The 15,856-nt window shown below is 40.3% G+C and overlaps 1 protein-coding gene across 1 annotated transcript in view; it reads left to right on the forward strand.

Annotated features, from left to right (window-relative positions):
* Positions 1–15,856, forward strand: part of LOC136881744 (FACT complex subunit Ssrp1) — a 93,631-nt gene that overhangs the window by 24,656 nt on the left and 53,119 nt on the right. Inside the window, exons 5-8 of the mRNA XM_067154174.2 lie at positions 4,745–4,824; positions 4,907–5,042; positions 5,328–5,431; positions 12,929–13,057. Of these exons, the coding sequence (XP_067010275.1) occupies positions 4,745–4,824; positions 4,907–5,042; positions 5,328–5,431; positions 12,929–13,057 (449 nt within the window). The remainder of the gene's footprint in view (positions 1–4,744; positions 4,825–4,906; positions 5,043–5,327; positions 5,432–12,928; positions 13,058–15,856) is intronic.

A 15,856-nucleotide genomic window follows, 5' to 3' on the forward strand; every position in this document is an offset into this window, starting at 1 on the left:
TCTTTCCTCTCTTCCAGGCCTGTATGTTCCTATAATTCCCACCTCCTTCATATTATCACAAACTAATTTTATCCCTAATATTTCATCCCTTTCATCGGTAAACCATTCATGTGAACAGTAAGTTTCCTTCACCAGAATAAACACCCCCCCTCCCTTTTTATCTCCTCGGTCTCTACGATAGACTGTGTACCCTTCTGGAAATACTTCTCTATTACCCACCCCTTCTTTCAACCACGATTCCACTCCTATCACCACATCAGTCTCATAAGATTCCATCAATGTACCGAATTTTAATTGTTTATTTACTACACTTTGACAGTTTACCAAGAGCAATCTCAGACCCCCTTCTTCCCTAAAACTTGACTGTTGCAATTGGGTAACTTGAAATTCCTTACTATCCTGAGTTTCTTTTTCTAGTCGACTGAGCCAGCTTGAAGTACAGCTGGCTCTTTCTACTAGTTTTCCTGGTCAGTATTATAACTCAAGGGAGTTGCCTGTTTTACAGTACATATCTTAAGATTAATAAAATCTAGAACAATATTTGCTATCTTTCGTTTACCTGAATTGTTTAGATGGAGGCCATGTTTTGTATAACAGTATCTCTCAAAACTGCTGCATTCAATAACCTGAGTATTCCGAAAATGTTTACAAATTATAACAATATCTGTATTGACCTTGTCCACTTCAATGTTCACACACGAGTCTCTACTCAAATCATGCCTGTGGGGCATGTTCACTACAAAAACGTTAGTGTGGGTCAGCTTCCCTAGTGTATGTTTAAGTTGTGATCTTACATTCTTGGCGTCGTCGCGAGCTACGTCGTTCGTCCCACCGATGATAAGCACTGCATCGCCGCTCCCCGTGTCGGTAGATTTACTGGCACGTAAAAGAACTCCTGCGGGACTAAATTCCGGCACCTCGGCGTCTCCGAAGACCTTAAAAAAGTAGTTAGTGGGACGTAAAGCAAATAACATTATTATTATTATTAATTCTGTCATTTCTGATTCTGCCTTGCCTCGTCTTCTGCATAGAAGATCTCAGAAAATTCATTTGCAAGACATTGTCACACAAGAGACTGGACATTTTTTCCAGTCATACCATTTCTTCTTCTGGTACAGTTTCCTCACAGAAGATTGGCATCTATCATGGATTAATTATTCCTGTTTAGCACTTCCTACAGTAGGGTTAGCAAATTGTATTTTTCTTAAGATTATTTTTTGCCAATAATCATCATCATCATCATCATCATCATCACCACCACCACCACCACCGCTTCTCGTTCTCCTTCTCTTCATCATCCTTACTAAGCAAGTGGCTACATGGTTTGGGTCATGTAGCTATCAGCTTCCATTCTGGAGATTATGGGTTCAAACCCCACTGTCGGCAGCCCTGAAGATGGTTTTCAATGTGGTTTTCCATTTTCACACCAGTCTGTACCTTAATTAAGGCCACATTCTCTTCCTTTCCACTCCTATTCCTTTTCTATTCCATCGTCACCATAAGACTTATCCGTGTCGGTGCAATGTAAAGCAAATTGGAAAAAGAAATCTTCATTCTCCCGCCTTTCATCATTGTTTCCCTTGTACTTATTTTTCATCTCATTCCCCTTCATCTTCTACTACTCCTTTTTCAGCTTCTCCTGGTTGATTTCAAATTGTACAGTATTTCTAACTAGGGCTGGGCAAACTGCCTCATGTTATCATTCATTTTCACTGGCCTGCCGAGGGGAGTTTCCTCAGAAACTTGCATACCTACCTAGCCAGATGACTTCATGAGCGAGAACAGACTGGTCTCCTATAATGCTCCGTTCTCGATACTGGAGCGAGACCACTTGCTAGCCTAGTTTGTTACATGTTCCGCTGAGCCATGCATTCACAGTGCTTATGACTAAGACATAATATGGGATTAAGTTATTGGATGATAGCTAAAAGTTAGTGGCCAAGATTATAAATAAGAGGGGAAAAAACAAGTGTATATTGGTGGGAAAACTTCTAAAGTTACAGCAGTGTTCCTTAAACCAAGTGGGTTGTCAGAACTCCACGAGGACTGGACTGAGATGGGGATCAGGGTAGAAGGGACAGAGAACTGGAGAAATAAATATACACCAACCAGTCTGCCAGAGCTCGATGACAGAAAAGTACAGGAACAGTTTAGAGAAGCACCAGTGGAGGAGACAAGAGAAGAGGATACCAGAAGTCTCGGCTGAAGAACGGGAGAGAAGTTAGAAGATGAAGAGGTTCTGGGAGGCGATGAAAACCTAAACTATGACAAACCTACCTGTAGTCCCACAGAGGCCCAAACGGGGGGAGAGGAGGAGGAGGAGCTTTCCTTGAACTTTATTTCTGTATTTAAGCACCCCATTCATAACAAAATGTCATTCACCTATCCCAGCATCGAGCATAAACTTAAAATGACTCCATTCTGTGGTTATATACCAAATAAGTCATCTAAGATGTTCACCTTAAATACCAGATGTATGCATAAGTCTTTTCCGGTTTCACTAAGAGATGGTGCTAGCAAACAGTATGCAGCGTATGAATTTGACACGTCACTTTGTTCGTCTGACATTAACCTACCAACACACACAAGTTGAGTTCGCCAAACACTAAGTCTGTGTTGTATCGTTCAGTGATCATGTCGACGTTTATGCCTGAAAAAGAACATTTGCGGCATGCATTGCTTTTCTTATTTAATCAAAAGAAAAGGTCTGTGAAAAGTCATAGTTTCCTAGTAGAAACATATGGTGAACACGATTAGAACATGTGAGACATGGTTTCGACAGTTTAAACGTGGTGATTTCAATGTGAAAGACAGTGTGCGCTTTGGTAGATCACAAAAGTGTGAAGACTCTTGAAGCCGGCGAAACCGTTAATGCACAACGCTATCGCCAACAAATGATTTATTTAAATCACGCATTGATACAAAGACAACCGGAATGGGCCAGAAGACATGGCAAAGTGATTTTGTTATACGACAATGCGCTGTCTCACACAGCAAAACCAGTGAATGACACCTTGAAATCGCTTAGATGGGACATCTTTCTGCACCCGCCGAACTCCTCGACCTAGCGCCATCTATCACCTCTTCGCGTCAATGGGGCACATGCTCTCAGAGCAGCACTTCAGCAATTTCGAGGAAGTTGGACAATGGCTGTTGAATGGTTTGCTACAAAAGACAAGAAGTTTTTCTACCTGAAAGATGGGCGAAGTGTGTAGAAGCCGATGGCCAATATTTTGAATAAACATAAAATGACTTTCCCTTGAAAAATTACACATTTTCTTCAGCACAGAAACTGGCAAAAACTTATGCATACACCTGGTAGCTCCGAAGCACATTAGCTTATATGTCTTTTCACGAGAGTTTCATCTTGATGTAAACATGATATGTCCACGCCTCCGCCAAAGAAAGAGTTGTGATTCGCTGAGCGTGTAGTACCGACCTGCACCCCGCCAACATCTCATGTTCGGACGTACAGGGCTGCACATCACATACGACAACAGGGCAAAGATCTGAACTTCTGAATAAACAACTAAACCTGGATTCTGTTCACTTAGTTTATTGAACACATTCACGATGCACTGCCTATGGTCACTTCTGAGCGGTTTTCCTATTTTGTGCTTCACTACACGTGATGGTCCTACCTCTTGCTCCATTTCTTTCACTAAGAATACAGACTCATTAACTGCTGCAAGATGCAACACCTTATCTCCACGCTGTACAGCTTGGGACTTTCCCTCACAACGAGAAGACTTCCTGTGTTACACCACGCCTCGTTCCTTCATTTCTCGTCATTTAATCACATTTTATTAAAACAAAACCACATATATATATGAGAACCATATTTTCATTTGATTACGTAATCTTCCAAACTCTCTAAATGTAATGAACTGAAATAAAATTAATGCGACGTACTACTTTTCTTCGAGCTCGCATACAGTCGAGTGAGTGCGACGGTTGCTTCTCCAATCAACTACGTCCATGTCCACGTGCATAATCAAGCTGCTCTGCCTATTTGTTTACATCAGGATTAAACTCTCGTGAAAAGCGGTATAGCAGTTTTCTGTATTACACAGACTTAAGTGATAATGGACTTGTAATTCAGTTGGCATAATTTTTCTGCAGCTTCCCTGATCGCCGAGATAGATGAATCAGTTTTGATATTTTAAGTAGATATGAATTAATTTCAGCTAATTAAATAATTGTTGTTGCTTATCTTAGTTCAAAGGTGTTATTATATTTGATCAGTCTTTTACATCTGTATGGTTCTAATAATAACTCCAGTAATTTCTAATATATTGCGATAATAGGTTAGCAGTGCCTTTTACAACACTTTTGTCATTGATCTATAAAGTTTCAACATGCAGTAGGACGTCATATATGTCAGTCAGTAGAGGAAATTCTCCATAGCAACTCTTAATTTATGATAAAACCTTTAAAAATAACCATGGGATAGGTATAATATTTGTCAGTGTGTATCCCAGTGCTGCGGTAGGTTTCATTCAACAAGGCAGGCATTGAACAGTAATAAGTTAGTATTGGTCTCGTTTGTTGTGTATACTGGGGGGGTTTTGAAATGCCATTATTGGAACTTGCATTCTTGCTCCCTTGGTCTCACCTGCAATAACGATTGGTACTGTGGAGCAACTTGCCTGAGTCTATTTCTAACATTGCTATAATTCTGAATTAGTGAATTATTGTTGCTTTAAAAATGAGGATATTGAAAGAAGCTACATATTTTCAACAGGTAATGAAACAAGCTAGTGTGATCAGCTTGTCTGGGGATGCTATCACCACCTTCAAGGAAATCCAGTGTCTCACACCTCGGTAAGTATAGAAAGTGACTTACAGATGAAAATGCGATTACTGGAGTTGAGAGGTTTCTTCATTATTTATTTTTTATTTCCAGTGGTCGATACGATATCAAGGTGTTCCAGTCTTTCTTCCAGCTCCACGGTAAAACATTTGACTACAAAATCCCGATGTCAACTGTACTTAGATTGTTTATCCTTCCTCACAAGGATAACAGACAGATGTTCTTTGTGGTGAGTAGTCTGAAATACCTTTGTTTGATATTATTTTTATCAAACTGGAATCGGAAAGGTAATTTAATTTAGTATGTGTATTCTCTCGAGACAAATGTACGTTATGTAAACTAAAGCAGTATGTAACAAAGCTTGTCGAAAATTTGAATACATCTTTTAGGTTTTGAAATATTAATCCTCTGTTAAGTTTCTCTTCCATCGTGGTGATGCATGCTTGTTGTTGCTACTCCTGTAATTCAGCCCTCTTTCTAATAAAAGGATTTTAAAATATTCATTTTTTTCCAGGTGAGCTTGGATCCTCCCATAAAGCAGGGACAAACCCGGTACCACTACCTTGTATTCCAGTTTGGTCAAGAAGATGACATCACAGTCGAGCTACCGTTCACAGAGTATGTAATATATATTACTAGGTTTCATGGATTGTTTAGGGCACTAGACCTCTATAATTTTGCTCCTATTCTAACATATGATATTTATCAGGTTTACAAAATTCCACTTTTTAGGAATAAAGTTCAGATTGATGGAAAAAGCTTAAAAGATCATTTTTATAATAAGCAACTTCAGCCTTTTTTAAATAGATGGACAGCAACATATTAAGCTAATAATCAAATAGGATGGAAGTCTTTCTTTCCAGTCTTATCATCATCATCATCATCATCATCATCATCATCATCATTTCTTCGCTCCAGCAAGCCGGGTGCGGTTGTGTACGAGCCTCCTCTAGTTTGTTCTATCCATTCACAGATGCTGCTCATATATGTGACACCAGTTCACATCTCTTACTTCAAGGTCCTTCATTATCTGTTTTTCCCAAACATTACGAGGTCTTCCTCTTGGTCTCTTCCCAGGAACATCATTAATAGTTTTAATCCTTAGAATTGTGACTCCTTAGGTGAATGGTCAGTGTAGTTGCCTTCAGTTTAAAGGGCCCAGATTTGATTCCTTGCTGGGTGGGAGATTTTAACTTAAATGGTTAATTCCCCTGACTCAGGGACTGGGTGTCCCCAGCATCCCTACAACTCTCACAGCAAACTCAGCACTATTCTCCACTGCAGTAACATGCAGTTCCCACGCACGGCAGACTCCGCCGACCCTTGCCTTATAAGGGCTGCACCAGTCCAGCAATAGCCAGACTGAATTATTATTATTAATCCTTAGATTGGTTCGCAGCAATTCTCCATGCTTCTTCCGCGATATTCTTGAGCAGTCCATGTTCCCTATCAGTTCCATGCTTCTTTTCGCAATGCTTCCCTAGAGGCTTTTCCTTTTTTCCAATCCTTTGAAGGATCTCATCATGTGTAGAGCTCTCTTGGTCCTGCTGTCCAGGATTCACAACCATGCAGAACGGTGTTCCACTTTAAACTTTCCATGAATTTTTTCCTATTCGCAAGGCTAATATTTTGTGAGGTGAGTAAGGCTATTTCTGGAAGAGTGCTTTTGCCTGTTGGATCCTGCTTACAGTTCCTTTGTGCTCCTTCAGTTTTGTTATTTTGCTTCCCATCTGTATAAATTATTCCACCTTTTCAAAGGTATTTCCCATTCAGTTTTTTTTCTTTATAGATTTGGCTATCTACAACACAGAGGATTTTACTTTTGTTAATTTTTAGGTTGTACTCTCTTCCCATGATATCCTCCAAATTTTGTAACACATTTCTTACATGCTCATTTTCTCCTAAAAATACACCTACCAGTATGAAAAATGCAACACTTCAGTTCTTTAAAAACACTGAGATTTAATCTAAATTCCAGTCACTTTTATGACACTTTTCTACTACTTTTTGATTAAATATTGTGGTACAGAGCCATAGATACAGAGATAATGTGTACGGATTTACACTTCAAAAAAAGTTTGACGAGGCTGATGAAGTTAATTCACCTTTGTTTTCATTTTCTACACTTCACAGACTTCTTTTCTCACCCTCAGAACTGTATATTAGTTCCTCTTGCACCAATCAGGGTATCCAGTCCGTCACATTTGCTTCTTATTAACGCTGCTATGTCGTCTTTAGAAATCATCTCCCATTCTTCCAGGAGGGCCTCCTGTAGGTCCTGTAGGGTGTCTGGTTAGTGCTGATGGACCCTTCTCCCCAGCTGATCCCATAGATGCACAGTAAGATTCAAATCGGGGTTTTGAGGAGGTCAAACCATAAAATGAATCTCTGTTTCCTCCAAGAACACGTGGGCATGCATTATCCCGCACCAGTCTGAATTCATCACCGTTAAATGGAGCAAAAGCAACAACATGCTCCAGAGGATTTCCTCCACATTCTGATGTGCTGAAAGGCTCCCATGCTCCACGAAAACCAAAACTGTCTTTACAGTCATATACATTCCTGCCCATGCTTTCAGTGAACCACCCGGAAAAAACATCTGGGATGAAATATACCAGGCCATCTCCAGACCTTTCCTCTACTGTTTGGTGATTGCATGTCAAATCGCAATTCATCAGTGAACTGCATTGCACTGTCCAACTGCGATGTTTCCTTGTGAAACACAGGTGACGTGCGCTATGCAGTTTGGTGAGTTCTTGGCCTTTAGTGGGTCTTCTTGATTGAAGATTCGCTTCTTCCAGTATTCATTGGACAGTTATCTCACTAATATTGACCTACCTCATACTTTGGGGTGTCGATTTCGTGCTTCAGTGGCAGAAATGTCAATGTTGTTCTTCCTGTGCCTGATCCTTGTCTTCTTGAATAGCCTCCAATTTCCCTGTCCCTTCTTATGCTGGAAATCTTGAGAGGTGTAGTTCTAAACACTTCTGCAACTTACTCATGCTGTGACCAGTCTTCCACCAAAGCAACAGCTTCTGCAGTTCCTTTTGTGTTTTCATATTTGTCCTTGTCTCTTACTGTTGCTACCTCTTCCTGCACTGAACTGTTGTATCCATCCTATTGTGTTCCTATTCATGTTTTAATCTTCCTATACAGGGTGATTTAAAAATTTGTGCAGAAACTGAAGTAGCCCATAGAGGGGTTGAAATACACATTTTGAAGAAGAATGTGTATTCTGTCAGGAACGGCATAATGGGCTCTTCAACCCCCCTTCCCCTCCTCCAAAATGCCCCATATTCCTACATAATGCAGAAATGACTACCAGTTTGTGAACACGGTGAAGTTAGATCCTGTGCCTGGATGTTGACTAAAGCTATTGGAACAGTTGCACACCACATTCAATCACATTGGTATAGTAAACTCCGGTGCACTCTACCAAATACTCCACACATTGCATTCTGCCGTTATCCTGGTGAGACTGAGCTCGATAGGTGCAGTCGCTTCTGTGGGCAGTATTGATTATTCGAGAGATAGTGGGTTTGAACCCCGCTGTCAGCAGCCGTGAAGATTGTTTTCCGTAGTTTCCCATTTTCACACCAGGCAAATGCTGGGGCTGCACCTTAATTATGGCCACGGCCACTTCCTTCCCACTCCTAGGCCTTTCCTACCCCATCGTCTCGCCATTAGACCTACTTGTGTTGGTGCGACATAAAGCAACTTGTAAAAAAAATCATCCTGGTGAGCAGTGTTTTTGGGTCAGGCACTGGTGACATACACAAGGCTTTTGATATGCTCCCACAAGATGTCATTTTTTATATTCCCGGGCTTGCCCTGACTCACAGTTTCATTTTAGACTCTTTAATTTCCTATCCCATTAGTTTCTCTCTTTCACATGGCATATAGCCAAAAGACATCATATCTAAGAACATTCAAGCTCTTATACAAATACAAAAAAATGCTATAGTCCACCTATTCGATTACAGTGTATATTCAGTGAAATAAATCGCACAATGTCCGACTCGTTGGCTGAATGGTCAGCGTACTGGCCTTCGGTTCAGAGGGTCCCGGCTGGGTGTGTATGGCGTATTCAACATTAGAAATCATCCTAGATAGGGCCCTCATCTTCATCTTCACAGACATGCAGGTCGCCTAATAGGCCGTCTACTACAAAAAGACCTGCACCAGGCCTCTCCAGAGGCCATACGCCATTATTATTAATCACACAATATAAACTGGTAGTACATGTTTCATCCTAAATATATTGAATATACGAGGGCGGATCAAATATAAATGGGTGTTTTTTAAATTTTATTGCATCAGCCAAAAAATACACTTATAGAGATCACTTTTTTTACATACTGTTCTGCCTTCGATACACATTTTCTCCATCGGATTGGTAAGTTTTTGATACTGTCCTACTCCTGCAGAGCCAGTTGCGCACAAACTCTTCTACACTTGCATCACCATTGAACTGCTGCCTTCCTAGGTCTTGTTTGAGTGCTCCAAACAAATGGTAATTGGAGGGTGATAGATCTGGACTGTACGGAGGGTGTTCCAGAGGTGTCCATTGAATTTCCTCCACTTTTTCCCGCGTTAAAGCCAGAGTATGCAGCCGTGCATTGTCATGGAGAAGAATGATGTTTCGGATCAGTTGCCGATGTCGCTTGTTGCGTCCATAAGGCGTCGGTAATAGGCTGCATTAATTTTCCTTTGTTCTTGAAGAAAATCCAGCAGCAAAACACCCGTGGAGTTCCAGAAAACAGTTGCAAGCACCTTTCCAGCAGATGGACGTGTTTTGGCCTTGACCGGACCTGCTTCGTCTCTTTGCCACCACTTCATACTTGCATGCTTTGACTCTGGGGTGTAACGATGCATCCAAGCTTCATCACAAGTCACAATACGATGCAAGAAATCCTCTCCTTCCTCCTCGTAGCAACGCAGGAGTCTCCGACAAACTTCCTGGCGTAAAGTTTTTTTTGTTCCTGGTTGAGGAGACAAGGAACCCATCTGGCAGACAATTTTCTCAAATGGAGTTCATCTTGGATGATGGTTTGAACATTTTCGTAACTTATTCCTATGGCTGAAACAATTTGCAAAATTTTTATTCGCCTATCTTCACGAATAATGTAACGATTGGCAACAATGTTGTCTGCAGTGATGCTTGTCTGCGGTCTCCTTTCATGAGGTTCATTTTGCACAGCTTCTTCTTCCTGCCAAAAATTTTTTGCCCACTCGTACACTCGAGTCTGTGAAAGTGTTTCTTTCCCAAACTGTGCGTGGAGCTGTCTCAAAATTTTGGAAGTTTTGGTGCCCTCTTTTGCGAGAAATTTGATAATGATGCGTTGCGCAACAGACGTGTGTACCTCTTGCTCATTCACGGCGTACTGAAGCAGCCCAGCTCTCCACTGTCGTTCACGTGCACAAACCGCTTCTCCATATACCCCCACCAACATCCTGGCAAAGCCCCGCCTTAGAATTATTACTAACAGCAGGGGCACATTCAAATTCCCATTTGTATTTGATCCTCCTTCGTACATAGTATTGAAAAATATATAAGTAATAATAATAACAACGTAAACGTTTCCACCTTTTCAATACTAAAATATATTCACAAAATTATAAATTACACGGTACTAGTTTCGACCCATCTAGGGGTCATCATCAGCCGTATTGAAGCAAAGTGACCCCTAGATGGGTCGAAACTAGTACCGTGTAATTTATAATTTTGTGAATATATTTTAGTATTGAAAAGGTGGAAACGTTTACGTTGTTATTATTATTACTTATATATTATTCTCAGTTCAATACGGACCAAAAACATGAAATTCATAGCCATTAATTGTATTGAAAAGTTGGACTAATGCATTTTTTTGTATTTGTATAGTTGACATCAATACGGAACTGAAACTTATTGTATGTAATTCAAGCTCTTGGTGCAATTACCAGTGTTTCACTCCCAGTGTAGCAATGGGCTTGTCAGTTGGATTGCCACACCTTTTAAAGATGCTGGTGGCTAGGGCGCTGTTGAGATACCACTACAACTTAATCAAAAAGGTATGGTCAATTGTTCCACCTTTACAATACTAAAATTTTATATTTTTATTTAAATAACATTTAGAAATAACGGAACATGTTTCATCTATCCTGTAAACATCATCAGCTGAAAAGTATTGAAAAGGTGGAAACATTTACGTTATTATTATTATTATTATTACTTATATATTAAGAACAATGGTAAGGACAAAAACATTAAAATAATGAAATTTATTTTATGCGACACCACTACAAGTCTACAAGGTATTTATACTTCTCTGAGTGGACTGTCATTGCGTTGTCCTACATAGGAGGCTTGTGGAGTCTTAACAGCACCCTAGCCACCAGCGTCTTGGAGAGTTGTGGCAATCCATCTCATGAGCCCAGTGCTACTCTGGGGCAAAATGCTGGTAATTTGAATGATTTTAACGTTTGCAATTAATAAATTAAATTATGGTTTCCTTCTGGATACTTAATTTTTGACTTCATGTCTGTTGTGAGAAATATTTGTTATTTTTGCCTGTTTCATTTTGAAAATTTTTTAATTTACAATTGTTTTGTACATTCACTCGCACAAAATTGACCAGCATATAAATATTTACATTTTTTCGAAACACAAGGATATTCATAATCTGTGGCTAGCCAGTGGTCGAAGAGATGATGCTTGGGATCCTACCACGTGCACAATATGTTTGTCCTATTTCAAACAAGAGGATGTCAAAAGGAAGTTATCTTCTGCAATGGTCAAATTTTTGTGCAGTTGAGTATACTTATCTGGTTCTGTTGTAAACAAGTTTTACTGTTTTAATTTTAGCAATTGACTGTTCAGGAATGTCTGTATCTCTCTCCAGTCCAGTATCGTGACCCATGGACTTTGTTGTTTCTGTTGTAAGCTGATGCCATTCTGTATGAACTGTATATTCCGAATAGTAATTCTCCACGGTAAGTCCATGATTTCTCTTACTTGATCAACCCATATTTTGCGACCTGTCCTTGTGACCTTGTGCCAGAAACTTTTCCTTGGACAATTATTTTTTCCAGGTTGTTATCCTCTCTTCTCATAATGTGACCAAAGAATTGCAGGATTCTCTGGTACACAACTTGGGATAGACTTTCTTGCATTCCACTTTCCCGGATGACAGAATCATTTGTTCACCTGACTGTCTACAGTGTTCGCAACATCCTTCTCAAACACCACATTTCAAAGGCGTTTATTCGGTTACTGTCTTTAGCTTTTATGGTCCAAGTTTCATATCCATACAGGAAGATCGAGAGCACAAGCGAATGGACTAATCTTTTCTTCGTATTCATAGATATTGCTTTATCTTCCCAGATCGTCTTTTCTTTTGCCATAGCTGTACATCCTAGAATGATGCAACATTTGATTTCTTTTTCCCAGCTACTTGTATCCTCGATTACAGAACCAAGATAAGGAAACTGAAAGACTCTTTGGAGATTGTTCAGGTGCTGTGGCAACTGAATCTCTGCACCTTTGTTGACAATCATTAGTTTTGTCTTGCTCCACTTAATTTCCATGCCAAGATTGTGACGTTCCTGTTGTACACGATCCATTATTTTGACAAGCTGGCTACAAGTGTGGTGCGTTCGCAAAACGGAGGTTATTAATTCTCCTCCCACCAATCGAAAATCCTCCTTCCCAACTGTCGAGGGCGTGCCTCATGTTTCATGATATATTCACCATAGATGTTAAACAATTCAGGTGATAAGATGCACCCTTGTCTCACATCTTTGGAGGCTTTGAAACTTGATGATGGATCACCATCAACTCTGACTTTGGCCAAGTTGTTATCGTATAAGCCTTCTATAAGTGAAATGAGATGAGATGGAATTCCCATTTCTTCTAGAACACACCACATCTTCAGCCACAAAACACAATCAAAGGCCTCTTGGTAATCAATGAAGCACAGAAACAGAGGAATGTTGAATTAATGTGCCTTTTCAACCAGCTGACGATTATTTAGAATCTGTTTTCTAGTTCCTCTTCCCTAAATTTTCTTGCCGACTCTATTTTACTTTAACTGCAATATGAAGAATAACAATTGTCCGTTTTTTGTTTTGCAGGGAGGAACTGAAGGAGAAGTATGAGGGCAAGTTGAGCAAAGAAATAACTGGGCCAACCTATGAAGTTATGGGCAAGGTGATGAAAGCCATTGTGAACAGGAAGATAACCACTCCTGGTAATTTTGTGGGGTATGTATACATCTTCATTATGGACTCTTATGCCTTTCAGTGTTCTGTCTGCAAGCCTTCTGTCAATTAAGTGCCTCCACAATCTGCTATTTGTAACTAACAATGTGGGCTCGTTTAATTCCACACACCGGGCGAGTTGGCCGCGCAGTTAGGGGCGCACGGCTGTGAACTTGCGGTCGGGAGATAGTGGGTTCGAGCCCCACTGTCAGCAGCTCTGAAGATGGTTTTCTGTGGTTTCCCATTTTCACTCCAGGAAAATGCTGGGGCTGTACCTTAATTAAGGTCACGTCAGCTTCTTTCCCACTCCTAGACCTTTCGTATCCCATCATTGCCGTAAGACCTGCCTGTGTCGGTGTGACATTAAAAAAAATTAGTTGCACACCTCTTATCTCTAAATAGCTGCCTCTGTGGATCCGTGGTAGAGTGTCGGCCTCTGGATCCCAAGATAGCGGGTTCAAACCCGGCAGAGGTAGTCGGATTTTTGAAGGGCGGAAAAAAATTCCATTCGACACTCCATGTCGTACGATGTCGGCATGTAAAAGATCTCTGGTGATACATTTGGTATTTACCCGACAAAATTAATTAAATCTCAGCCATAGACGCCCAAGAGAGATCCGGTTCACTCTAGGTCCGCTAGATGGCAGACAGAGTAAGCCGGAACGTCGAAATTGACGAGCAGACAGCCAGATGGCGTCAAATCGAAATGTCTGCAAACGGTAGCTGAGGCCATACGATTATTATTATTATTATTATTATCTCTAAATCACAGGAAACTGAGTGTACTCATTATCGCCTTGATCTCCCTCTACAAACAAGTTATAAATCAAGCTATATGTAGAAAGATTGGAACATTAATAACAATGCATGATGGGATGAACACAAATATGACCAAGTGGGAAGTGGGAGCTATGGAAAGGGCAGACTAGAAGGCTCCACGATCATGAGTGAGAATATAATTCTAGGAAAAATGTCATATTAGCCAAGAAATCGTTTACAGCCAGAATTTTTAAAATCCAAGCCTATGTCTGGACAAAAATATTTAGTTTTTACCACAAGTGATGATTTTTCTTTTAATTTTCTCAAATAAGTTGTCAGCTTGGTCTCTCCAAACAGTTTTCACTATTTTTCTGTGCATCTCAAATGCTGCTTAAGATTTTTGGCCACTGCAGTTGTCCAGTTTTCATATCCATATAGTAATACACTTCATTTTGGCTTTGATTTTGAAAATTCTACAGCATATATCACCATCATCATCACCATAACTCTGTGGACCATTGGTAGGCTGTGGGGCTCCTGGTTTCCATTGCAGGTTGATACCCAGTGGAAGTAGTTTTATTTTTGAAGGGCAGTAAGAAGGGTCCATTCAGCACTCGATTAATACAATGTCTGCATGGAAATTAAAATTACTCTCTCCCCGAAACCGTTAGACAAGTGGAAGGGACATTTCACATTATAGTTACCAACATTTGTCAAGAATTTAATACAGTGAAACCTCGTTAGTGCGTTCATTAACACGTTTTCCTGCTTAGCAAGTCTTAAATGCGAAGTCCCGATTCTCATCGTATTAAATCCATATAAAAATACCTCTCTTATCACGTCACGAATTTTCGCTATTACCGTTTAGTACGGTCACATTTTTCCTAGTCCTGAAAATGTTATTTGTCATCCCATGTGAAACAAACGTGATTTCCAATTCGGGTAAGATCCGTCGCCACAGTCGCGTGATTAGAGAAAAAGGCCTTAAATTCCTGAACTTCACAGGATAAGTTGCACGTTCGGGGAGCTAGCTGTTAGCTTCTGGAATGATCAGTTTTGCTTGCTGGTTAGCAGCAAGATTGCTGAATAACACACTGAGTCTATGTGGTATTTCGAATTCTGTTCAGAAGTTAGAAATTTATTCTGTGTTGAGTGGTAGAGTGAAGTGTAGTGAATATTTGTCGTGTGATATGGTAGCCTGTATCTGGATTAGGAAAATAATCATGTGAAATTGACAAGCATGGTGCATATTTGTCTTGTGATACCCTAGGTATGGATACGGAAAAAGTGAAATTCCTTTCTAATGAAGACAGAGAGTCGTCGTTCAATATTTTGGAGGAGTTTGGCTTGGACAGGAAAACTTTCATCATCAAGGAGATGCTCACGAATACGTCCTCTAAAGTCAGATTCATGGGCAAACTATCAGAACCTTTTGAGGTCAGAACAAGGGTCCGACAAGAGGATGGTCTCTCCTCTTTGTTGTTCAACTGTGCACTTGAAAAAGTTGTGAGGGAATGGAATGCAAGAACGGGAGGGGGAATAAGACTTGGAACAAAAAACAAAGGAATCACGATTAAGTGTTTGGCATTTGCTGATGACTTGGCGCTGCTCGCAGAAACGTGGGAGGAAGCAAAAGAACAAATCACCGAATTACAAGAGCAGGGAGGGAAGATAAGACTTAAGATTTCTTTTGAAAAGACGATCATGACAAATATACTTGACACTCCTAAGAGAATTAAAGTAGGAGCTCAAAAAAATAGAGGTGGTGAAGAGTTTCAAGTACCTAGGGGAATGGATTGAATGGAACAACCCTGAAGTGAAAGCAGTGGAAGCGAGAAGTAACAAAATGGAACTAGCTTTCCAGAAAACCAAAAACACATACAATAAGAAAGCCGTCTCTTGGAACACCAAAATGAGGCATTATAACGCATTAATTAAGCTGGAAGCACTCTATGCAGCAGAGACACTAGTCATGATGAGGAAAGGGCAAATGGAGAAACTGGAAATCAAGGAGAGGAAAATTTTGATGATCATGGGTCCCAA

This window comes from Anabrus simplex, chromosome 10 (genome assembly GCF_040414725.1).
Source record: "Anabrus simplex isolate iqAnaSimp1 chromosome 10, ASM4041472v1, whole genome shotgun sequence".
In the NCBI taxonomy this organism is placed as follows: Eukaryota; Metazoa; Arthropoda; class Insecta; order Orthoptera; family Tettigoniidae; genus Anabrus; species Anabrus simplex.